This window comes from Squalius cephalus, assembly GCF_949319135.1.
Source record: "Squalius cephalus genome assembly, chromosome: 13".
NCBI lineage: Eukaryota > Metazoa > Chordata > Actinopteri > Cypriniformes > Leuciscidae > Squalius > Squalius cephalus.
The window spans coordinates 19583063-19609949 of NC_137134.1; the positions used below are offsets into that span (position 1 = coordinate 19583063).

At 37.6% G+C, this 26887-nt stretch overlaps 1 protein-coding gene across 1 annotated transcript in view; it reads left to right on the plus strand.

Moving 5' to 3' along the window:
- Positions 1–5206: 5206 nt before the first annotated feature.
- polrmt (polymerase (RNA) mitochondrial (DNA directed)) overlaps positions 5207–26887 on the plus strand; it is a 44211-nt gene continuing 22530 nt past the window's right edge. The window contains exons 1-12 of the mRNA XM_079890078.1: positions 5207–5513; positions 5931–6029; positions 6796–7622; positions 8217–8350; positions 14856–15042; positions 18294–18443; positions 20561–20728; positions 20912–21082; positions 21180–21419; positions 23099–23890; positions 24924–25046; positions 25298–25420. Coding sequence (XP_079746204.1) covers positions 5375–5513; positions 5931–6029; positions 6796–7622; positions 8217–8350; positions 14856–15042; positions 18294–18443; positions 20561–20728; positions 20912–21082; positions 21180–21419; positions 23099–23890; positions 24924–25046; positions 25298–25420 — 3153 coding nt within the window. The 5' untranslated portion in view covers positions 5207–5374. The remainder of the gene's footprint in view (positions 5514–5930; positions 6030–6795; positions 7623–8216; positions 8351–14855; positions 15043–18293; positions 18444–20560; positions 20729–20911; positions 21083–21179; positions 21420–23098; positions 23891–24923; positions 25047–25297; positions 25421–26887) is intronic.

Consider the following 26887-nt stretch of genomic DNA (forward strand, 5'->3'; position numbering starts at 1 on the left):
TGTTCCTTTAAGAATGAAATTGCTAGAATTTAATCACACCTCTACTAATGAATCTAACGTATCATCAGCGCTCGGATTAGCTTCCATGGTGCTCTCAAGTACGATTTGCAGTCTTTGAGGTAAACTAAACGCTATTGGCTATTTGAAAAGGGGGTGGAGCCATTCAATATGTCCCACCTCAGCTTCCTGTTTCAGTGGAAATTTCGTCAACGCATCATACAAATCTGCGCGTTCCAAGGCACTTCAGTGGGCCTTTAAGGAAATTGTTCATCCTCAGATGTGCCGCATCATTTTGCATCCAAAATAAACTTGCCATCACATGTGATATACTGCAGTGTCTTTGGAAGTTAATAATCAGGTAAATAACAGTTTAATCAAACTGAAGTTAAGGGTTTTGTAACTACTTTAAAAATTGATAAATTTGAGCAGCAAGGATGAGGCCTCCCTCACCTGTAATGGCACTTGTATGTTACCAGTCCCAATGGACATTTAAGTCAGCTTCTGACCTAGTGAAAATCACTCTGGCATTTTATTAATGAACAGCTGGGAGCCTAAAAAAGCACAACATTTTCCGAAAGGACACCAAGTCAAATATTTACAAAATCCTTCTTTATCGCTGCTCAAGATGTTGTGTGCTCTACTTAAATGAGTGGCATTTGGCGGCACATTTGTCTAAACGAACCTCCGCTCTGAAGCACTGACATCCTTTTCAAAGCCTCCTGGTTTCAATGAAGTGTGCAGCCCAGGGGCAGAGGGTGAAAATGAGCTTGAAAAGTGTGTTTTACAGAGAAGAGTCAGTCACTTCACACTTTGTAGCTAGTTAACTAACAAGTCTGTGAAGCTCTAATCCTCAAACTTAGCCTGTAAAATCCTATGGAGACAGCAGTCTGCAGTCTTTTTCAGCTCCCCGCAGTCATTCCCGTCTGCTTGGGAATATCGGCCTTTGGGTTTCTTGCTAATGTACTTCAAAGCCTAGTCTTTTTTCTAGTCTCATACATCTTAGTCCTTCATCCCCAATTAAACCTAACTGAAGTGGACCCCTACCTTTAATTTCTCTCCTCCCCGTCAACCTTCATGTTCCTCGCAAATATGGATGGCACAGAAAAGTACCCATCACTGTCATGCTGTCTTCAACAGCTGGCTACAGTCTGAGAAAAAGCAGTAAAAGTGGATGCAGCTTTAATTAGCGAAGCGTTCTAAGGCACTAATCACTATTACTGTTGCTCATAGGGATCTGAACAAATATAAGCATTAAACCTAAAACTCATCCTGCTCTAAAAAGAATAATACCTAAAATCATGACTTATTCAGGAGAGTTCCAAGCCAATTTTGACACAATGTAGACAACATTTTGTAGCTAAAAATAAAGCACTTAACTTAAATAACTAATGTATTGTCCTTTCTTTTTGACTTGCTTGCTGTCTAATTTACAGATGTACCCTTCTATGAAGATACAGTATGAGCAATCTTGTGCCCCTTTATCACACTCAAAGACCCCGGAAGTCCATAATATCATCCCCCGCTTCCTTGGAAATTGATGGTAATTAGGCTACATTCTTTTAGGGGGAATTGTAAGATGTTGCACTTCGAAGTTCAAGAACAAAGTTCTGTCCACATATGAATGTCAGATGTGATGATAAACTTGTTCAGGCTAATGAGTGGATGATAGTACCTCTGCTAAATGCATGTCCACAACACAGTTATTTCACACAGAACACAGCAGCACAACTGCCATGATCTAAACCTTTTAGTAAATCAAACACAATGTACATTGTAGAATTGCTGGTGGAGCATTTTAGAGTTATTTATGAAAGATAATGTGACAATGAAGACTGGACTATTTGGCTTCTGAAAAGTCAGCTTTGCCATCACATAAATAACCAATCAGAGTGAAATAGCCTAATATTTTAAAATATTAACATTTTTACTGTATTTTTTATTACAGTATTTTACTGTATATTTGATCAATAAATAAATTCAGCCTTGGTGAATATAAGAGACTTCTTTCTGAGAAATAAAAAGTTTGGGTTCAATAAGATTGTTTAAAGTAAGACAGAGACCAAAATTTGGGAGCTCGGCTTTTTCCACGTCCGCTCAGCTTCCTAGCATCACAAAATATTAAACAGTACTGCATACTATTCTTTTTTTCTTTTCTTTTTTTTAAATGCCAAAGAATTGACAGATTCGGAAAAACTGTGTATTTAATGTACCGGAAGACAAAACAACAACAACAAAAAAAACATATGTGACTTAATCTTGATTGGCATGACCTCACAGAAAAGGTAACTATCTCTAATTCCACACATCATTGGCCGTCAATAGGCCTCTGCTTAGCTCCCATGATGCCACGCTATGCCGGCTGCGCCCCGAGCTGAGAAAATCTGTGCGGCCATGTGGGATGTTCACTTGCGAAAGGAACCTAATCTTTCCCAGCAGGGCTCCCATCAACTCTGGAAGTGTATGAATGGAGATAATATCTCAGTAATGAGGCCTGTTTTGTACCATCAAAGTCCTCCAAAAGGGCCTGAAATCCGACCTCCCTCTTTGCGATGACGATCTCCCCCTAATAGCTCCCATTATTAATTGTTTTCGCTCTCCTGCTAACATACGGACTCTCTTCCAATCCCCCTCCATCACCCACCTCCACCCCCAATGCGAACTCAGTCTCCCTGTTTCGCTTCAAAGTACTTCAACTGACATTTAACCAATGGTAAATGACTTACATTTTATCCACTAGTATTTTTTATTGCATTTTTCGTAACATATTTTGTGGACTACTCGTATGAAACTCCCAAAATATTAGCTTATTTTGTAATAATGCGATTGTGGTGAATCGCACAATGATTTACGTCTCATGTCGAGCACAGACTTCCTGCTAGATGCCTCCGATGCAGGTGGCCAAGATAACCAGAGTGCCACGCTGTGCGGTCGCTTGCATAAACATCCGTTTCTAATTCGGAATCTGTCCACTGCCGCCACAACTGAAGATCAATCTACAACAAGCCTATTTGCATTTCCTGCTTCGTGACCATTGTCCATTGTAGCCAAAATCAGTGATAAGTTAGCGGCCTATCTGATCAACAGCTCCTATTTTTCGTCCTCTCTGGAAAGTTGACAGAGATCTGAGAGTGATAACATGGACTGTTACTTTTTAAAGTGAAAAGATTGTGTATGTGATTGGTGGACATTCATCCTTAGAGATAATCAAAAAGAGATGCGACTCACTGATGTGGGAGATGTTCTGTATCAAGTGTGCAAACTTCAAATTTGCCTTCAAGTTCCATGAGGATATTTTTATTTCATATTTTTGTGCATACTGATTTATTAGTATTGACAGGTGTGGAGAGATTTTCCTAAATGTGTTGCATGAGGGTATGCTAACCTTCTCAGTGTGGTTGTAAAATACACCAAACGTTGGTATGTTTAGAGGACTAAAAAAGGACTCAACTCTGAGCAAGAATTTTCTATTTCCAGAATTTTTCATTGTCCTTCTTCCAGAAACCTCAACTCATACTTGCATGAAGCATTGGCTAATCAAGTGATAATTTTAAAAGGAGCTCCTTTTTCCAAAAAACAAAGAAACACATCCTTCACATAGGTGTGCAAAAAAGTCTGAATATCAGAGTCCAAGAGAATGACAGCCTCATCCTAGCTGGAGTTATTATCAGGGTCTTGAATGGCTCTCTTCTCTCCTTTTGTTGACAGCCAGTCACCCAGTAATGACTATCACACCAGAGCTTGAAGCATCAAAAGGGCCTGTCAGAGAGGTGACCCTGTGAACCGTAGCAACAAACAACGTCTGATCTCCACCTACTAGCTATGCACAACTTGCTGGGATGACTGCCACCATACTGTCAGTATGTGTTTACTGACTTATTACAACATTTAAAAGTCAAATTAATAATAAAAAAATCATTTTAAATGTAAAAGTCAAATGAAATTGTTAAAGTAAACAATAATACTACAGATTTTACACATACATAATACATATACTACCGCTCAAAAGTTTGAGGTCTGTAAGATGTAATGTTTTTAAAAGTTATTGTTAAATATTAAAATGACTATATGTGATATTATATTATATGTGATGGCATAGCTGAATTTTCAGCATCATTCTTCAGTATCTGGGATTCCATCAATGCGTGAAGTGAATCTTTTCAAAGTAAAAAAAGAAAAGAAAAAGAAAAGTGAATTCCATCAAGTTGTTTGATCGGATAACTATTGGTAACCTCAGTAAAACACCATCAGCAGAACCAGCCGATTAGTCACATGGATTTGATGTTCGCTACGTCAGAATTTATTCGGCAAATGCGTTTCCAATTCCCATTATTCGCATTAACTCTTTTTCCGCATAAGTCAAAACCACCTCAAGCGAGCGTAAAAACTTTTTAGCGAAATAATTAAGGTTGTTGTTTTTTTTGCGAAATTTGGTGTTTCCATCACTCGTTTCTGATGCGATATGTAAGTTATGTGATGGAAACATAGCTAGTGTCACATGATCCTTCAGAAATCATACCCTGATTTGCTGCTAAGAAACATTTCTTATTATCTTTTTTTTTTTTTTTTTAACTATTGTCAAAAATCTTTACAGCCACTTTTGATCAGTTAAATTCATCCTTGCTGAATAAAAGTATAGCCAATACATTTCTTAAAAGCTTACTAACCACAAACTTCTATAGGGCTATACTGTGGATTTGTTACTCTCATCATCCAGTTTCATTTTTAATTTCACATTGTATTATACAGAAAGACGGCTCATAAAGTAGAAAAAGACTTAAACGCCTCACACAAAGGTGAAACACCGAAAGACATACATTTGTGTAGCCGTACTTTGCGCGGGAAATGCTGAGGCTCGCGCAATGTGACCTTGCTGGATCAAGTGATACTGTATAATTTGTAAAAGTTCGCCATCTACTGTATGGCTTCTGACTAAAACACACCTTTTGAATTCAGACAGTCCTTTGATAAGTAAATCATTTATTATTTTAACACTTAAATAGGCTGTCAGTTGACAGTCACTGAGACTTCTCCAATGTTAGCCTATATCGGAAAGAAAAAAAATTAAGACAGCTTACCGGTTTTGTACACAAGTGTTTTAGTAGTTGATTATGGGAACTTCTCCTGTTTTCCACTTGCATTAAGAAGAGTTTCTAAAGCTTACCCAAAATAAGTGATTATATATCAATGAAAAATATAACTTACACACGATGTACAGTAGCAGGTGTTTTATCCTACGTCAAGATCAAATTTAATCGATCTGCTCGTTACTCTCTGAGGTCTGGACTCGTTATATCGTCTATGAACTAGTCAGGTCTGAACAAAATGGCCGCCTTCTGCACGGGATAATGTGGTGTTTCAAAACTATCATGACAACATGTCACTTTTGAGACTGTGTGCCTATTCAGCGGGTTTATCTCGCAGTTTTGCGGTTGACAGGGCTGTACGATTTCTAAATGGCGATTATTGCCGCTTGTGTCTTAGAATACGGAGTAATGGAGAGAGACAAATTCAAGGTAATGAGAAAACTGTGTTATTGTCATGCTGTCATTTGTCTTGTCCTTCAAAGCACATTAAGTCAGTCATTTTTCTAAACTGTAATTTCTTTAATATCATGCGTATTTTACATTTACGTTAAAATGTCCTCTGCAAAAAGTCAAGTTGTTTACATCTCAGATGCTCATTAGTATCTCAATGTCAATGAGGCTTTGACTTCTAACAAAGTCTGTCATAGTTCATAAAATGAGGTTATTTTGCAACGCGGTGCACATTTTTGGTCTTAATTTGGTCTTAAATGTAATCTAGACTTACAGTAGTATTTCAGTATGGAGTCTTTGTTGCATTAGGTTTTATGTTCTGTGCTCCAGCACCAAAAAGAAAACAGAAGAGTTTGTAAACTTTATATTTCACTGTTTTTCTCTGTCATTTCTCAGACAAAACATGGGCTACAGTTTACCAAAGACACTATTCAGCCATCCCTAAGAAGGAAGATAGGAAGAAAAGATTCTGGGAACAGTCTCAGTTGTTGGATGGTATGGTATCTTTTCTCCTTATGGTTCTATCTAATGTTTATCATTGATTTACAGCTGTTGAATTAGCTTAGTGTTGTACCAGAACAATTGAATTTTATATGATTTATTTTATAGCAAATTGGCTGTGTATCTTTGTTAGGGTATTTTAAATAAATTTTAATTTCAAGACAGTTTTATTTGTATAGCTCTTTTCACAGTACTCATTGTTTCAGAACAGCTTTACATAAAATCATGAAGTTAATGTTTCTAATATCTTAATATCACCATGTCTTATAGTTGCATTTTTCAGATTAGAGCTGTTCGACAATATAGATTACATTTTGTAATTTATAAACAATTACTAAGCAGTGATATGCTATATAGTATACATTGCTTTGCGTGAGTTTAATATACATTATGTATGTGGTTAAAGTTGGATGTACTATATATCCTACTTCAATTATATCACTGGGTGATAATATAGTTTACATTTTGTGACATATATAATATGTATTGCTTGTATGTGAGTGTACTTTATGTGTATATATAGAACTGTGCGGTTATATAGTTTACAATTTTTCATTATATAAAAAATCAAGCAGTTGAGATCAACATAAAATATTAAAACTTAAATGTATTACTAAATATACAATAATAGCTGTTAATTGTTACAATATTTACAATAAACCTTCATGGGAAAATACTGAAGCTCCAATACAAGCATTTTTATATATAAGATTCATAATACTCATGTGCACTTCATTTTTCTCTCCTTTTTTTTCCACAGTTCTGGAGGCCAGAATCCAACAGCTCCAATCTGACGTTGTTGTAGACGTCAAACATTCAAAGGTGCAAATCATCAAAATGCAGCAGAGACTAAAGAAAACAGCACCTGGGAATAGTCAAAAGAACTTGCCAGGAGAAAAAGCAGAAATGCTTAAAAGTGGGCCAGCTGCTAAAAAGGGTGTAACTGAAAGTTTCAAAACTCACGCGAGTCGCTGGATGGAGAAACTCATGCGGGAAAAGTGGATTAAACCCAAAAACCAAACTTCACCTAAAATGCACGACAAGCCAGTTCCGGGTAAAAGCAGCAAAGGAAGTTTGATGGTTCCTGGTACATCTTCAAAGACAATCACGACGGGCAAGAGAAGTATGACGAAAACTAAAGTAGAAGCCACTACGTCGTCTACCGCAACATCCTCCAAAGGCAAAGAAAACGCTTTGCAAAAAAAGGCTAAACGGAAGGTTTTGAGAACCTCAGAAAGTTTAGCCGTCAGGTTTCCAGGATTGCAAAAGGCCTCCAGCAGTGACGTTTCTGCGACGTCTGCTGAAGAGAAACCAGCAGTGGTTACAGGTAATGAATTGGTTATGGAAGAGGAGCTGGATGTAGACCAGCAGAACTTGACTTCTCCTGAAAGGCTTCTGGAGGATAAGGAAGGAAACCGCTATGGGGATCCTCAGCTCAGAATTCGCTGTTACTTGGAGGCGTGCGTGTTCGTTGACGACGCGGCTCGAGCTCAGAACTATTTACTATGTCATCACCGTCAGTTATCCAAACGCACGCATCTGTCTATCAGCACGTACAACATCATAATGAGGATGTGGGCCAAAAAAGTATGTATGCACATTTGCATCTCTCTTTCTACACCATATTAACTTCTTTTTTTTATTAAAAAATATAGTGAAAATATTAATATTGAGAAATATAAGAAATGTTTTTAAAATCTTACTGATCCCAAACTTTTGAGTGGTACTTTTTCATTGTGTGTTATATGTATATATATCTATATCTATCTATCTATCTATCTATCTTTATCTATCTATCTATCTATATATATATATATATATATATATATATATATTGCTTGTTTTTTCCCTTATTTTAAATGTATATAATTTTCCATTTTAATTTTTTTTAAAGAAATGTTCAATATTTTGCTTATTCTTTTCTCTTTAGTTTTAATTTTTTTTTAATAATTTTCCACAGCATTTAAAAAATATATTTTATTATTTTTCAGAATTTTTAAGTATTTCGCTGTTTTTTCCCTTTAGTCTTTAAATTTTTTTTTAAAAAATCCCTTTTTAACAATATTTTTTCCATATTTTTGTGTGTTCCTTTTCCTTCTGTCTTACATTTTTATGATTTTCCATTTAATTTTTTTTTAAAAACTTTATTTTAAGTAATTTTTTTTTAACTGTGCTTTGCAGGGTTCCATCAATCACGTTCGTCGCTTGTTTGTTCTGATTGAAGAAGCAGGCCTGAAACCCAATGTCACGTCTTACTGTGCTGCTCTGGAGTGCATGGGCCGCATGTCTGCGTGTGAAAAATGGATCATTACCAGGTAACCACTTCCCAAAAGCTGAGCTTCATTGTATTCCAATCACAACTATGTATAGGTGGATCTGACAGATGGTGCATTGCAAGTTTATCATCACACGAGTACTATCTCACGAAAGCATGATATGGTGGTAATATTTTACTCCAAAATCAGATGTGAAAAAAAGATATGATAAGCAATGCAGAAAATTCATAATGGTAGTATGGTACTAAAACTCGCTTCATAGTCTATGCAATTTTTCCATTATGTAATTCAAGTTTTTATATAATTTAGGATTAAATATGGCCCGGAAAGTATTTTTTAAGGAACATCTAGAGAGTATAACATAATCATGTCAAAACATTAAGTAATAATACAAGTTCCACAATGTTGAATTGATTGACAGTTCCAGACTGTGCCTCTAGATGTCAGTGTTGCAGTGTGCAATGGATAACAAAGACTCCCTCATTCTCTTTAGATTCCCTATACAAATCCAAATTAAATTGATAAACATGCAAATTCGTAATGGCGCTCATATATATGCTTTTTTTTGTGTGTGTGTGAATACATCATCCATGAGTAATATAGGATTATTCTGAGCCTGCCTTGACGAGGTCCAAAAATAGAAATTCAAATTGTGGTCATTCATCTAAAGAGCATTAACTCAGTGGACCGCCATTTTCTCTCTGGTCATCTATTTGTTTTGTGTGCTGCTCATATCCTGGCAGAAGGATTTAGCAGAACATCTTCTCTTTTGCATTTATATGGGGAGCTCCTTGACAGAATGAGGCCAAATCAAAAACTGTTGTTTTGGCTTCCCCCCTCTATATTGTATGTTATCATCACATATATTAAAATGGGTTTATTAATTAGGGCTGTCAATTTTGAATTTAGTATAATGTTGTCAGCCACAATTTCATACCAAATGTCTTTGAAATTGTGAATTTCATTCATTAATCAGTAATTAATGCGATTAGAAAGTCATTCTTCTAGAGCTGTGCGATTAATCGTTAAAAGATCGCGATCTCGATTCAAACAACCACGCGATCTGATTCCTAAATAACAACGATTCGCCTGTATCTATTAAACCTTTGACAAAATCACACTGGAACATTCAAATCTGCGTTTGCACTGCCCCTGACCCAGAGAGAGCAATTGTCATGTATAGGTATGAAACAGCTTTACTAACCGTTTTTCAACCACACAGTTTTGTTTTTTCTATGTAACAAATATTCAAATGATCATAGAAGTACTGTGATAAAACTTTATAATCCGGATACAAACACTGATGTCTACGGAAGTGATCAATATAGTCAAATCACCTTTTGAAAGTAACTTGGCACTTGTATCGATTACATCTTTACACCAGTAGGTGGCGACAAGTGACTGTTAAAAAATGCAAAACGTTGAATCATGCATTCAAGAGATTCGTTCAAAAATGCTGATTCGTCCAGTGATGAAACAAGTGAAGTATTTTTGAGTCATTGAATCATTCATTCAAACTGTTTATTTATTTATTTATTTTTCATTCAGATTAATTAAACATTTGAAATAGACTGCAACAATTAACATTTTGTCAGAACCTCTAGTAAAAGAATCATGGGAGTTGGGGGGGAAAAAGTGATTCTCAATTTATCCAGAATCGTGCAGCTCTACATTCTTCTATGGAACACAAATGAAGATATTTTGAAAAAGGTCTCATACTAGTGTTTCAAAATATCTCAGATATTGCTTTGGACTTTCCTTGTATGGACAAAAACAGTTTTCAAAATATTCAACGCTATCTCACGACCAATTCGTACGAATTCGTACGAGTGATAAAAAAGTGCCTAATTCACCCTAATAAACCCCTGACCCCGCCCCTAAACCTACCCATCACGTGGGTTTAGACAAATCGTACGAATTCGTACGACCTCACTCGTACGAATTTGTACGATTTGTCTAAACCCACGTGATGGGTAGGTTTAGGGGCGGGGCCAGGGGTAGGTCATTCGTACGAATTCATACGAATTGGGCAATTCGTAAAATATGTACGATTTAGCCAAAATCGTACGAATTCGTACAAGTGAGGTCGTATGAATTCGTACGAATTAGCCACCTCGTAGAATTCGTACGAATTGCCGTGAGATCAGGCTGAAATATTAGTGTAGTGTATATCTAGATTAATCTGTGAAATAATCACTTTAAGCCGCGTTTGAGCTAATCTGCTAAACGTCTTAAAACGATCAGATTCACGTTGGTTCAAAATCCACCAGACAGTTTTTCCCTTTGCGCTCCATCTTTAGCAGCTTGTGTTACCACACTGTAACCGGTTTTGAGTTATCCAATTGATTGTATTAGGCTTCTGTGCGTCTGCGTATCTCCGCATTTATAAGTGCTAACGGTGACTGCTGAGGCAATATGGTGCCGCCCAATGACAGAACAGAAGGACAGGTGCAGGGTGGCTTGTGGCAGCTGGCTGGGTGATCGATCACAGTGAGCTGATGGCAAACACAGTTGTGCAGTGGAAATCTTCTTTCTACAAACCCCAGTGGAGCCTATTTTTTATCCATCTGTCTCTCTTTGTTCTCCTCGCCACAGTTTCAATTTGTCTTTCAGCTCTCATGTGGCAGGGTTGTTGCATCCTTTCCTGCAATCCAAACTTGCCGACCTATTTACACATGAATGTGGTTTTCTTTCAAGTCACGATCCTTGGGATCAACCGTTCACACTGTCTTTTTGCGTGCAATGACACTGTAGTCAAAATCAGGTGATGCAAGCGCCATCGTGAAGTCAAGAGCTGTCAGTGTGGATGGAAAACTCAAAATTTTGACTTCTTGACCTCAAAAGGTGCATGAGAAGATGTATGCGAGAGGCATTTTATGCATTCACATGTGTCCAAAATCGCTGACTCGGTCACTATACAGTGAGTGTCACTTAGTTTGCTGTACGAAAGAGGAATTGGCAAAAAAAGAAGCAAATTTGGATGTTGTGCCACACAATATTGTGCACTTCATATGATGTTATAATTTAAAAGTTCTTGCCGAATCACACAAAAAATTTGTCTGTTCACACTGAGAGCATTTAAATCTGAATTCACACCACATATGGATATGTTTGGATTTGGTTTATAAACATTCAACTTGTGGCTTGAAATTATTTAAACAATATGGCTTATAACCGATAAATGGATGTTAAAATTTTATACAATTCTGTCGAAATAATTTAAAAACAAAATGGTAAAAACTGAAGTTATTTGTTTTAATTAAGGCATAATATTATAATGTAATATTATACTATATATAATGTACCAGTGTTGTTAACTAAGTACTTATAAAAATTCTTTAATTGAAAAAAGTCTGAAATAAAACGAAAAATGAAAAGTTTAAGTTGAAATACAAACATTTCTAAAACTGAAATACAAATATGCAGTATGTACGCTAAAAACAATAATCAATTAATCAATAAATTATAATAATTTATAATAAAATTATAAAAAATACTAAAACTAATAATGACAAAATCACATAAATTACAAAAACTTCAGAATATTAATAAATACTTTAATAATACTAAAATAATACTGTAATGTATTGAATGAAAATTGCTTATTCATTTTGAGAATTGCTAAAGATTACATTTAACATTATTATTAGTGTTTTTAAAGATGAACTTTATTTATTTATGTGTGTGTATGTGCATATGTGTTTGTCAACTAATTAAATGGGACTGATATTTTGTGTACTTTTCAATAATAAAAAAATATATATATTTAACCCATTAACACATTAGGAGCAGTGAGTAGTGAACACACACACTGCAACCGTGGACACACACCCCCGGAGCAGTGGACAGCCATTCCCTGCGGCGCCAAGGGAGCGATTGGGGGTTAAGTGCCTTGCTCAAGGGCACCTCAGTCATTTCCTGCCGGTATTGAGAAAGAATTGAACCCATGACCTTTGAGTTACAAGTCCAACTCTCTAACCATTAGGCCACAACTGCCCGTTGTGTATGCCGCCGTCGACTCTGCTTAGTGCTGCTCGCCAGCTTTGCAAAGACATTCGTTTGGCTAATGAAATGAAAGCGGCACTTTGAATTCTCCACAAAAATCCCAAGTGAAGTCAACTCTCACCCACCTCTATACTTATCAGCTTCCTTTGTCCTCTGCAGGAGATCAGGCGTTTAAAAGAATGCTTCAGAATTACCGTGATAGAGTTATCCGCCTCTCCTAATTGCATTTGCATCAGCTCAGGGTTTAACATTTACTAGAGTATTGAATGCAACCCTCAGGAGGTAATGATGCGATTGTTGCTCTGTCACGCACAAGATGGAAAGGGTAAAGGAATGTCTTTCTCAAGGCCTCGCGCGCCCTCGACGGCTTCATCTCTTTGCTGTGCGCCCACTAGAGGGCACTGATGACTCATCGTCGGTGTGTTTCACTCCCAAAGGAGCCTGTTGCTTTGGAAACTGCCTCTGCTTTCTCAGGCGAACCTTAGGAATAACCCGGTCTGTCCTGAAGCCTCATGGTAATGTAAAATACCTCAGCCGGATGCTGACCTTACCGAATAAATGGGATTAAACAATCCACAGCTCTGTTGAATTCTTGATTTTGATTGGTTGATAAACATTATGCAACACCTTAGAAAGTCGAGTTAGTAGTTCCTGGTTTGTTGAAGGCATTACAGTTCTGTATAATGTGCATTTTGTACTAGTATTTAATTGTAAGCAGTGGAATGACGGTCAGATAGTTATCCACCAAACAATGACTAGTTGTTTTCAATAGCTGGAGATTTTAAGGTAAATTGAGAGTTTTACAGTGTTGAGAACATGCTGTGCTTAGTTAGCGCAGTAAACTTGCTCTAAAAAGTTAAAACGCTGTTGCTACAGCCATTAACTCTCCTCTAGTGTAATAGATTCACCGCATGAAACAATAGATTTCAAGACGTTTACTGACGACTTTAAATAGCCTGCTGTGATTTGACTTTCAGTTCTTGGATTTAGTTTAAATCATTCTGTTCATACCTGAAATTGAACATCTTTGGCCATGTATTGATGTGATTTTGTGTTACATTTCGTTTGTTAAAGGGATAGTTCACCCAAAAATGAAAATTGTCATAATTTACTCACCCTCATGCTTTTTCCCAAACCTGTATGAGGTTGTTTGTCCTGTTGAACACAAAAGAAGATATTTTAAAGAATGTTGGAAACCAGACAGTTCACGGCACCCATTGACTTCCATAATTATTATTTTTTTCCTACTATAGAAGTCAGTGTGTGCTCTGAGAGCCTTGGTTATATTTTTATTAATATATTTAATTATATTTGAATAATTGTAAGTTTATTTATATAGTTTAATTGTTCACAACCAACTAGTTTAGACAAATCAACGACTAGTCAATTTTGAATTGACTTTTGAATTTTGAATTTTTGAATTTTGAAATTTGAGATCTTTAAAAAAAATGTTTAATGTTTTTGAAAGAAATCTATAAAGAAATACAGTAAAACCGTAATATTGTGAAATAACATTACAGTTTAAAACAACTGTTTTCTATTCTAATATATTTTAAAATTGTAATTTATTCCTGTGATGGCAAAGCTGAATTTTCACTATCATGTCTGCAGTCTTCAGTGTCACATGATCCTTCAGAAATCATTCGAATATGCGGATTTGCTGCTCAAGAAACATTTCTTATTATTATCAATGCTGAAAACAGTTATTCTTTGATCAATAAGAACAGCATTTTTGTTGAAATAGTCCTTGAAAAATAAAAGTAGTCTTCATTTCTTTAAAAAAAAAAAATCTTACCCCAAACTTTTGGACAGTACTGTATATTCTGTGAAGTAGTTGCAAATTTGTTGACCACATTACACTTCCATATCACTTCACCACATGCTTTCCAGACTGTTTTGCAAGATTTCTAATCAATGGTGTATAAATAGTGTAATTAAGTAACTTTGGTAATAATTGCTATGCATCATGACTGCACAGTAACATTAAGCGAGGATTAAATATTCCTTGCCTATTTTCTCTGGCACAGACTCTCATGCTTTGATTAGCATTCTGTCCACGACAGGAACATAGCTTTACATCAACAGTGAGCAGACCAGCTGCGTGGAGCTCTGACTTTATTCACACTTTTTCTGTTCGAATAAACACGGCCTTGTAATTCTTGGGACATATGGCAGTGGCCTATCTAACACCCATTACTAGAGGGAGCAGAACGTTCTGTTCGAAGGCACTCCGTGTCAATGCAAATATTTGACATTCCGCTCCGACACCCCGCCAGTCTCGGCGCTATGAGCACAGGTGCTGCGGCCGTGGAAGTTTTCTCATTATAAGGCCTTTCCACCTTTGGATTATCAAAGTTATTTTTTTTCAAGGTGTATTTTAGGTATGTTTGAGAGCAAATGGCTTCATCTGTGAGAGAAATTCACAGTTGAAATGAACGAGATTTGAGATTTTGACATCGAAGGTCATGTTAACCTGGTATAGGAAAAATTCAGATTCAAATTCTTTTTATTGTATTCATCTCTCTTCTGGTCCACACAGGTGTCTGCAGCAGATGGAGGTGGACGGCATGTCCGTGGATGATGTGTTCAGCCAGTGTGTGTTTAAGAAGGATGAGAGGGAAATGGTCCTGAGGGCCGTCCAATTGGTGCAACCCGAATACCAACCTCTTGTGTCCAAAGATCAGCCTGTCTGTTCCCTGTCATTGGTGAAACAATTTTATGCTGAGGTACTGTTTTATTTTTTATCTATGGTTATATTCTGATATTTTATTTTGAAAGAAAGCTCTTTATGCTCACCAAGGCTACATTTATTTGATCAAAATATGGTAAAATAAATGTAATTTATTCCTGTGATCAAAACTGAATTTTCAGCATCATTACTCCAGTCTTCAGTGTCACATGATCCTTCAGAAATCATCCTGATTTTCTGCTTAAGAAACATCAATGTTGAAAACAGTTCAGAAAGTTCATAATTTTTTAACATTATAAATCTTTACTGTCACTTTTGATCAATTTAATGTCTCCTTGCTGAACAAAAGTATAATCATTTTGGAGGCTTTTATGTTAGAGTTTGTCATATACAGATACAAGCATTTGTGTTAAACCTTCCTCGTGCATTCTTAGTGAACTGGTTGTAAAACAGGTTAATTGCACTGTTAAATTGAAGTTGGAGTGGAGGCTGGTACCATAAAACAGCTGGTGCTTTTCATAAGACTATATACCTGTCAGCGTTAAAAGACCTGCCTGAACTTGTCTTGTGTGTCAAAATGACGAGTTTCACTACTGTGTCAGCTGTCATCTGCTATATAATTCCTTCGAACAGAGGTGCCCGAGCTATTTTTGGGCGAACTTGAGGGTGTCTTTGGGCCAGTCTGCCCCTTAACCAATTCCCAGGCATCCCCCTTTTTCCCCAACTGATTTATTATCGCAGGTGCATATAAGCCCATTTGTAACCCACACTTCGGCGCACAACACCTTCAATGGAAACTTTCCTGGAAAGTATAGAAGAACTGGGTCATGTGAAGGTCTGAGATGAAAATGCTGAAACTACCAACTTTTCAGAGATACCCAACAGGCTAAAAATACATTCAGATATGTTGCTTGGGTTTTTTGTTGTTGTTGTTTTTTTTGTCCTTTTTTTTTTTTCTTCTTGTTTTGCTTTGTTTAATTTAGTTTTGTTCATTTATTTATTTTTTTAAAGCCATTTATGATTGTTGTCATGAAAAATATAAAACAATCTAATAGAAGCTTTCTTGTGTAAATTATAATAGAGTTTTATATTGTGCTATAATTTATAGTTATATACTAATTATTTCAATTAATGTAAAAATAGTCCAGCTAGCCAGTAAATGGGACCGAAGCGTTTCTGAATAAATTGCGATTGGCCTACTTTGGGCAAGTTAAGATGGTGCAGGATTTATGTAATGTTTGTTTTATTTTGGTTTGCTTTGTTTTTTGTTCATTGCTTTTTGTTTTTTTTACTTGTTTTATTTAATTTTTTCCCCCAAAGCCATTTATGATTGTTGTCATGAAAAATACAAAACAATCTAACCTGCAGCTTTCTTGTGTAATGTTTGTTTTGTTTTGCTTTGTTTTTTGTTAATTGTTTTTTTTTTACTTGTTTTTTTATTTATTTTATTTTATTTTATTTATTTATTTTTCCCAAAGCCATTTATGATTGTCGTCACGAAAAGTACAAAACAATCTAACAGAAGTTTTCTTGTAATGCTTGTTTTGTTTTGCTTTGTATATTTTATTTGATCATATGTTTTGTTTGTTTTTAGTTTTTTAGTTTTGTTTTGTGATTTTTACTTTATTTAAAGACAAAACTGTCTGATCTTAATCCAGACTGCAAAATATTCATCATAGTACTATGGTAACGATTGACAATGTTGACTGGACAATCATTTGAGGTCATAGCAAGCAAAATATTCATACATATTTCACCTTTGGAGGAAAAAAAACACAGGTACTTTCGAAAGTCACCATTAAGTTTCAATGTAAAGACAATTCATCTGCCGTCAGTGAGCACTAAGTGACCAAATACTGCCCATTTGCCTCCTTTTATAATTCCCAAAATTTCAAAATCATGTTGTGTGTGTTAGGTTTCGGTAGATTGAGATGCGTTTCCTCACAGAGTTGCCATAAATGCCCTTTCTTGCATCCCAGTGCATACTTTATCTGCACAACCTCACTGAAGCATTGAAGATTGGAACGACACAGTCCTAACGCCGAGGTCACCGCGTGTGATTCTCCCTGTCAGGGCTGTGGCTTTGTGAAAAAATGGGCCTTTGCCAAATTGTCTCTAAATACACAACACTGCATCTCGTGTTCTGCCTGGCCGGGCTGTAGTAGTCATCGCCATGGGCATGATTTATCCCTCCACAACCATTTTGCTTGCTTTGGCCGGCGTCCATGTGATCTCTATTGAGGACAGATTTAGCAGCCACGAGTATTAATGCACCGGCCGACCTGTTCTGTCCCAACCCTTCCATGATGTGTTTGGCGATAATTCCCAGCTGTCTGTGTAAAGCCGCCATGCCTCCCTTCGAATAATAAATGACTGCACATGTCAACGCACAACCCACATTAACAAGATCTCCGCACCTCTTAGCAAGCTGTTGCTATAATATATGCCATATTTACAGTTCTTATTTTATGCAGCCACACATTTGGCTGACGACCAGACCTCCGAGAAGGGGGACTGTTCAACCTCATTGGATTTTAATTGGCCGTACGTGGAAGTTATGAGACAGAATAAATACATTCAGCATTTGACATTCGCATGGTTATTTTAGCTAGCTAGTTTGCTTGGTTCTTTCGAAGATAAGTGCACTTAAACGTAATGTTGTTTGGTTCTTTAATTGGGCCATAAAGTGCAATGGTTTCTTTCGATCAGGCCTCATAACAAAGTGTGCCGCCTGCGAAAGGTTGAAGTAAATAGTCTCTGTAATTGGCAGTCAAATGAATGATTGTTTTTTTATGTTTGTCCTAATGAGATTTAAACCTTCTCAGTAGTCTTATCCAGTTCTAAGGAGCCAGTAATATTCAACATGAGCCTCTGGCGATGAGCGATTCTCAGCGCTCATTATTTAACGGGTCGTCTTGAGCTTTATCATTTTGTATACAAACAACACATACCAAACTCACTGGTTCTCCCAGGAAGCCTTAAGCATTACTTGTGTTATATTATTATGCAATCAGTTGAGTAAGTTAATAGTGGGGCTCACAGTTTAATATGATAATTTGGTACAATTATTTAAAAAATGTGTCAAAAAACTACAATTTAACATTGAAGTTCAACATCATTACACTGTACTAATACAATTGTTACTAATAAAACTAAATGAATGATAGTAAAAGGGAATATTTTGACCCATATTTCAGATAATTACCGTTCTTTTTTCAATAATCTAAGCAACAAGGCACATTTGATTGCATTTCTTAACCGATTTGATTCCTATCTTGTGTGTTTCAGAGGGAAGGAGCCACGTATCCTAAACTGGACTTCAGTCTCAAGGAACTGCAGGACCGGTTCAGTCTTCAGCTGGCGATGGAGAAGGCCACAACTGTCACTATCGACTCCGTAGAGGCTTTGAAGCCTGTCACCGATCACATGGCCAAAATGGTACGAAACTGCAACCTGTCTGATTTTTATTTCAGATTGGATTAGAAAAATCAGGGTGTTTCCGTTAAAGCATTTATGGCAGGGTGGGGTAAGATGTGGCAGTCTATAAGCTGTGTCTAGCAAACTGCATTATTTTTGTCCCATGACCATATATTTAGAACAAGCTCATAATATATAGCTGTTTTTGATTAAGAGAAGCACATGAGAAAAAATTATTTTTATTTAAAAAAAAAAAACATATAATCAAGTGAATTGATATTGTATAAACATTGCTTATATTAAAAATTATATTTGGCTAAAAATGTGTGTTGGCTTCGGGGTAAGATGTACATCTATGTATGTATAATTTGCCTTGTTACAAAATGGTGTCACTATATTTAGAAAAAAAGGAGTAGGATTATGCGTTCTTTTCTTTTGTTCTTTTGGAGTAGGATTATGCATAAGTCATTTCTTTTCCATTTAAAATATACATAGTTTTCAAATATTCCCCAATGATTCAACTTACTCTTAATACTGGTTAAGTTGGACAACTTATTAGGAATATCAGTTTTTACATAAATTCTCTTGGTCAGCATACCTAAAAAAGTGGCACAGCTTACCCCACTTTCCCCTACACCAAATTATTTATGTCCGTTTGTGTGCCAGAATTAATATTGCTATGACTAGTTTCACTGAAATAAGCACAGTGGGAATCCTCAAACATAGGAAACTACCATAAAGAAGCCTTTCAAAATCTCGTACACATGTGGAGACTCACAGATTTTCCTTTCAATAGTTAACACGTCAAATTTTTTTTTAGGATCCAGATTTGAACCTAAGCTATGATACATTGGTTAAACGCAGACATTTGTGAAAGTTTCCAGCTCATGCATTGAAAGTAGCCATATTCCCACAATCCTGCATCTTTCTACACTGGCATTTGCTCCACTGTCTGTTCCTTCACGAAAAAGGTCCCCTGTGGTCCCGCAACATTTGCAATTGGGTTTAATGGAATAGAAATGCATTGTAATGTCTCTCCACCAGCCCTGTGAGAGAGGCACCTTTCCATCAGAGGGTCAGCATAACTGATCTATCATATCTGCCTTCTCTGTCGGTCTGCAGGGAAACCAAAAAGCACCTTGATAAAGAGATGACCCACTTTCAACCGGGCGGCACTGACTGCCCGCTGAACCCGATCTGTGTTGCGCATAAAACTCGCATCTACATTTATATGAGATTTTATTTTTTTAAAGCCACAGGCTGCATGAGCGGTGAATGGGATTTTGAGTGAACATCATGAAAAGAAATTCATTATCAAGAAAGCACATTTTTTTCCTCATAATTCTGACTTTTTTTTCCCTCACAATTTTTGTTGTCTCAAAATTATGAGATAGAAGCGTGTAATTGCGTGTTATAAAGTCAATTCCTAAAAAAAAAAGTCAGAATTGTGAGATAAAAAGTCGCAATTACCTGTTTTTTCAGAAACAAGCATCCATACATTTCACCCCAAAATGTAAGAAAGAAATAATTAATTTGAAGCCTGTATTGAAATAATAATAAGAAAGCCTTTACTTTACTTTACTTTTATGACAATTAGCATCCTCTCCCCAAATTACTGTAATGGAGAAAAATATTGTATTATATCAGGGATCCCCAAACAAATAAAATATTTACTATAATATATTCAAATCATGTTAAATCATGCTAGCAACGTGCCAAATCATGTTAGATATGATAGCAATGTTCTAAATCATGCTAGAAACATGTTAAATCATGTTAAAAATGTTAGCAACAAGGAAAAAAATGTTGAATTCATGCTAGAAACATGCTAGCACAGTGTAAAATCATGATAGAAACATGTTTTAGAAACTGATTTTTCTTTGTTACAACAATGAGAATTGGTTAATGCAAGTTAATGTGCTTAATTATTGTCATAATTCAAAAAGTCTCTCGTTTTTTTTTGGTCTACATGTTTCAGTTGTGCACAAATTGTAATGAGCATTTGGTTTCCAAACCCTTGTGCAAGTCTGTACAATGCCCAGTTCTCCAACATTTCGATCTGAAAGCATTGACTTTAATATTGTCACACAAATTGAGCTCTGAAATAAAAACTGAAAAATACATTTATATTTTTATAGAGAGAATTACTAGCAACACAGAGGAAACACTGGGAGAAAGCTCTCCTCCAGGCACTGAAGGAAAAGAAACGGATATTATCTAACCACAGCCAGAGGTCCTGGAATACCTGCATATACCCATACCTGTGTATCCTGGATGATCAGGATTATGTGAACATCATGCTTCAGGTACCAACTTAAGCAAGCATATAAACTACATGAATTTGAGCTGAATTTCCTTAGGTAGAAAAAATGGCTTTATCTTGGCCACTGGAGTTATTTTTAAGTGTTTTAACATAGATTAACTGTTTCTTTTGAAGCGAGAAAAGATGTACTTTGGGCACCTTTAAAGTGATTTTTCTCCACATTCAGAGTTTAGACAAACTGTCTCCCAGTGGTGAATCTTTGCTCTTCATGGCTGAAGAGATGGGAAACAGAGTCCACAATCTGTACTGCATCCGGCAGAAGAGCCACAGTCAGATGATCGAGAAGCTCAGGAGTATCTACAGCTCATATGCTGAACTCCTGGCGAACGACACCGAGGTACAAGCTTTGGTTGACCAGATATGACACCTTCAGTCTGCTTTCATATGAAATATCCAGTTGCTTGTTCATTATAATACTTCCCGTTTCATCGTAGACAAACGGCATGCTACCGCGGGAGTATTGGACGAGTCTTGAGATGGAGAAGTGTAGCGGCCCCTCTCTTTTAAGTGACGACACCCCTTGGCCCCTGGTCCTGATGGTGCAGCTGGGCAGCTTCCTGGTCGACCTGATGGTTCATGAGCTCAAAGTCCGAAGCAACATCCTCAATCCCGCACAAGAGAAGAAGCTCATTCCCGTCCTATACCACATGTACACGTTCCGCAGCAATCATAAGGTAAGAGGTGGAGACCAGCTGGACTGGAAGTCATACTAATTGAAAGGATGCACAGTCCTATAGGAAGCAAGCTTGTTTTTGCTGTCATACTGAAGGCTGTTCATGGCCAGATAGCTTTCATTTGAATCCAAATGACTGTCCATTAAAAGTCATGTCATAAACCACCCATTCCCACTCTGAAACCTCTCACAGACACGCATGTTTTCATGAATTATGGAGTCCTTTTTCCAGTGCGAGTGATCGCGGGTCAGCGGAGGAAGATGGATTCTGCCGAAACTAATCTCTTTTTTACTGTCCCCTTAATTGCCCGGTTGATTAACCGCCGAGGGATTGTAGAAAGGGGGAGGAAGAGCCGAAAAAGATCAGGAGAGTTTCCTTTTTGTCCTCAATCTCATTCCCAAGGCTTCTGCCCTGGCTCTCGGCATGGCAGAGGCCTCCGCCGTGGGCTTCAAAGACCTGAAGCTTAACTCCCGTTTCTCCGCTGAGCTTGCAGATGGCCCGTGCAGCAGGGAAGAGCTCTCAGTTTAGCGTGTTTGTGGATTATTCATGTGGCATGAATGCAGTCAAGTGAATTCACATTCGTTTTTGAGACGTTTAAAATGCCACCTTGTAATAAGACGATCTTCTATCTTTTTTAGACTAAGGGTATGTATACACGACAACAATGTATTAAAAGCAGAAATGTTTCGCATACAGGCGACAACGTTGTCAAAACGATCCCTGTTCACACGAACCGCAAAAATGATTAAATATGCTGTATTATTCATGCCACACCAGTAGTTGGCGATGTCACTTTGTAAAGAAAAGACCGAACACAACGAGCGCTGCACTGAAAAGGGGTGGGGCTACATAAGGTCTATAGACTGAACCTGAAATACGCATATGCATGAAGTCTCAATCTTCACTTTTTTGTATTGAAACTTTCACTTTGAAACCAATTTTCAAAAGTTTGCTTTTTCAGGCCCCCAAAGGGCCATTGTCATATAAATGAATGGCCAAAACGCATAAAAAGTTTTACGTTTTTAGTTGAAAACGGTGTTGTTTAAATGGCCCCATAGACCAGTGAAATTCCTTTACAACCGTTGTAGTTCGATGCACAAACAAATCACTCTTTTGAGGAATTCTTTTTAGTGAATCACCAATGTAATTCAACTCACAAGCAAATTACTCTGAGCCTATAATTTTAGTTAATCCACAACGCACAGCATGAACAGTGCAGTCTGATTCACGAAACAACGGACTTTATGAACCAATTATTTTAATGTATACTTCAAAAATACAAGTAACTTGTTTATACATTAACCTACAAACAGGTCATGTCAATTGAACCTTATTGTATATTCATATTTTGACATTTGCTTGATTTCTGACATTGTTTATATGAATATATTGTGTACTTTCTCTTTCTGTTTGAATAGAAGTTGTTTATCCAGCTGTCAAAGACAGTTACATCTGTTGTGCACCATACACACTTTAACAGCAGCACTCATAAATCATCTCTGATTTATTTGTGTTTGGATTACAGGCTTGCTGCGAGCTAGCGACGAGAGATGTTTATTAATGTAGATCTGTCACGGCATTTAAGGATTTAATTGTCCTTTGATGTTTAATGTCCTTTTTGTGACATGCCTTGAAGTTAAGTCTTGATTTTCATTTGCTCTCTTTGGCATCCCCATCAGATCGGCTTCATCAAACCGCATCCTATTGTGACACAAATCCAGAGGATTGCGATGGAAACCAAACTTACGTTTGAATCCTACGTCATGCCCATGTTGTGTCCACCCGTGCCCTGGATTTCCCCGAAGAGTGGCGCGTACCTGCTGACGTCCACCAAGCTGATGCGCGCCACCGATGGAGCCATCCAACACCAACTTCTCTTGGAGAAGAGCCGAGATGAAGATCTCCATGCTGTCCTGGACTCCCTCAATCAGGTGGGCAACTGTCCCTGGAAGATCAACAAGCCCCTGTTGGACATCATCATCTCGATATTCAACGACAAAGGCAGCGAAAAGCTCTGCATCCCTCCCCCGCTGTCGGAAGCGCCTGAGATTCCTCGCTTCAACCCTCATGACCCGTCCTACACTCAGATCGAGAAGGCCTACATGAAGCGAGAGGGTGTCAAAGCCAAGAAGAAGGTGGCGGAGATGCACAGCCTCCGAATGGACGCGCTGTATAAGCTGTCTATCGCCAACCACATGAGGGACGAGATCTTTTGGTTTCCACATAATATGGACTTTCGAGGTCGTACGTACCCCCAGCCGCCTTACTTTAACCACCTTGGCAGTGACGTGACCAGGGCCTTGCTGGTGTTTGCCGAGGGACGACCTCTCGGTCCCAAAGGCCTCGACTGGTTGAAGATCCACCTGGTGAACCTCACAGGGTTGAAGAAGCGTAGCTCACTAGCTGGAAGACTGGAGTATGCTGAGAGCATCATGGAGGACGTCCTAGACTCGGCAGACCATCCTCTTGACGTAAGCATTTCATTCGCACACTTACCGTACGGGTGTACTAGGGGTCGCAGGACTACATGTTTTTAAATTGCTTTTAAATAAGTCTTCTAGAAAAGTATTTGACTAGATGGTGGGTCTATGTTTAACTTAAGTACGATTAGTGACGCAACTAATTGATTAGTCGAGATGTTGGTACTAAGTCATTGAATCGTACATTCATTCATTCAGTGACGAAGCAAGGCTGTATTTATGAAAGGGTCATTGAATCATCGACTCTCCCTATTCGTTCGTGCAACAGTTCTGTCGTGGCTTTTGTTGGAACTGTTATTTTGTTGCAAAATAGACCAAACAATATTGACAATACTGTGTTACCTTTTTGTTTGTTGAACTGTTGTATACAGTTTATGTCACATTTGCAATGTGTAGATATTCGGGGAAAATGTTATTCTTGCTCGTATAATATATGATCAACATTAAAAACAAGAAGAATTTACTCAGGGTATGTTTTTGTTACAAAGAGAGTTTGAGTCTTAAATCGATCTCTGTGCACAGTCTGTGTCTATATTTGTTCATTCACACAAAAAAAGTGCTAAATCCCCACTTTTACAAAGGTACATTGTCGAGAACAGCAGTAATGTAACGCCGATTTGCTAAGGCATTATAATCTGACTGCACACAACCTATCATTTGGACGCTGCTTGTGTGGATGCAGTCAGTTTTGACCGCAAAAGATGTATTTGACCTTTTATGGCACTACCATTCTCCTGTTTTTACACTAGATGCGACAAACATGCTTTGTTTTAATGTTATTTTAAGGTGGGGCAGAATCTAGCGAATGGCAAAACTCAACATTTTGTACCCCAGTTTGGAAACCACTGCAGTAGTATACCTCATACACATTGTATAATTGATTCCATGGTATCTCTTTTTTTCAAATCCGAATGCATCACAATGCAGGCTCAGAGTTATGGCTGAGCAATATTATACTGAATGTTTTATTGAAATGACTGTCACATTCCTTGCTCCCTAAAGAGTCGCAACCCTAATTTTGCAGGGTCGCAAATGGTGGATGAATGCAGATGAGCCGTGGCAGGCACTGGGTTGCTGTATGGAGATAGCAAATGCCTCGCGTTCACCCGACCACACCAAATTCGTTTCCTATTACCCTGTCCATCAGGTACTGCGTGTTTACTTTATATTAAGAAGACCAAGCTTTTTCTGTTCCAGTACAAGTCACTATTGCACCATTGTCACAAACTGCTGTTTAGTGATACGTTGTAGATTTTAAAACTACTTCCATTAACTACTTCTCTCTCTCTCTCTCTCTCTCTCTCTCTCTCTCTCTCTCTCTCTCTCTCTCTCTCTCTCTCTCTCTCTCTCTCTCTCTCTCTCTCTCTCTCTCTCTCTCTCTCTCTCTCTCTCTCGTAGGATGGCTCATGCAACGGCCTCCAGCACTATGCTGCCCTCGGGCGGGATGTGATTGGTGCTACTTCAGTGAACCTCATGCCCTGTGAACTGCCTCAGGACGTCTACAGTGGCGTAGCTCAGCAGGTCAGTCATTCTGCGGCACCAGGGGGCGTCAGTGCATCTTACTGCCCCTTTCAGTCCAAGTTGAATAGTCATCTTAAACGGCCTCTTATCCACAACTCACAACACATGGTCTCAAAGCTCCAGTTTTCATTTCATTTCTGGGAAGACTGTGTGTTTTTTGTTTTTTTTAGAAAAGTCTATCTGAGATATATTGACCTGCTTATTGATTTGACTATATTTGGGAACACAGTGTACCCTTTGAATACACTGTTGTATCGTTCTTGCCAAAAACATCGGGTTGCACTAACCTTAGCTGAAGGGTACATAGCAGACAACTCAATGAGCTCTGCTGAGTCAGAGATTGGCCCAAACAGCCTCATTGTTCCTCAGCAGCCGGCATCAGAGCTTCTGTTTGATAGCGTAAGCTCTCAAGAGCCTCAATAAGATCGTCAACAACTTTTACACCTCATGTGTGATTAATGAACCTGTTTCTCCCTCCATGCAGATGAAGCTATTTATAGTTTAAGTGAAGGACAACTGGGATAATTCTGTTATCGTTGTTTTTATTTCTGAATTCCCCCTCAGTTATGTTCAATTGTTGGAAATGGTAAAATAATGAATAAAAATTAGTAATCATCATTCATTTCATGATTTGTTTTTATTGTTTTTTAAAAGATGTTAATGAAAATGCAAATTTCTATATATTTTGATTATATTATGTATATATAGTAATAATATATATATATATATATGTCAAAATAGAAGTCGGGATAAGAGAGTTTCTGAGTCTATTGGACCTGCATCTGGGCATGGAGTACCTACGGCCTGAGGGAAGGAGCTTAAACTTGCAGGACAAGGGATGGCTAGGGTCAGCAGATTGGGCCTTCTTTGCCACTCTGTTGGAGTAGACGTGGGGGAGAGAGGGGAAGTTGATGCCCACAATCTTGCTACATGTCCTAACAATACTCTCTAGTCATTTTTTGTTTTTTATGGACAGAGAACCAAACCAGCAGATAAAACAGAAGGTTAAAACAGACTCAATAAAACATTCTCATCAAAGTGGGGTCAATGTTAAAATTCCTCAGTTTACGATAGAGATACATACGCTGCTGTGCTTTGGCACAGACAGCATCAGTGTGTGATTCAAAACATAGCTTGCTATCAATTATTGTGCCAAGGTACTTATATTCTTGTACTATCTCAATAGGTTGGCCATCAATGAAAGTGAGGGGAAGAGGGGGGCACTGTTTCCTAAAATCAATCATTCTTTAGTTTTAGAGACATTTATGTTTAAAAAGGAATGCTTGCACCAATCATTAAAATCCTTCACTATTGGTCCATGGTCAATCACACTTTCTTTAAGAAGAGACATTAACTTTAAGGCGTTTAGCCCTGGGTTGATGTTGTGTTTCTTTAAAAGTCTATCTGCTTAAATGTGGGGTTGAATACAGTTAAAAGCTGATGAAAATTCAATAAATAGTAGTCGCA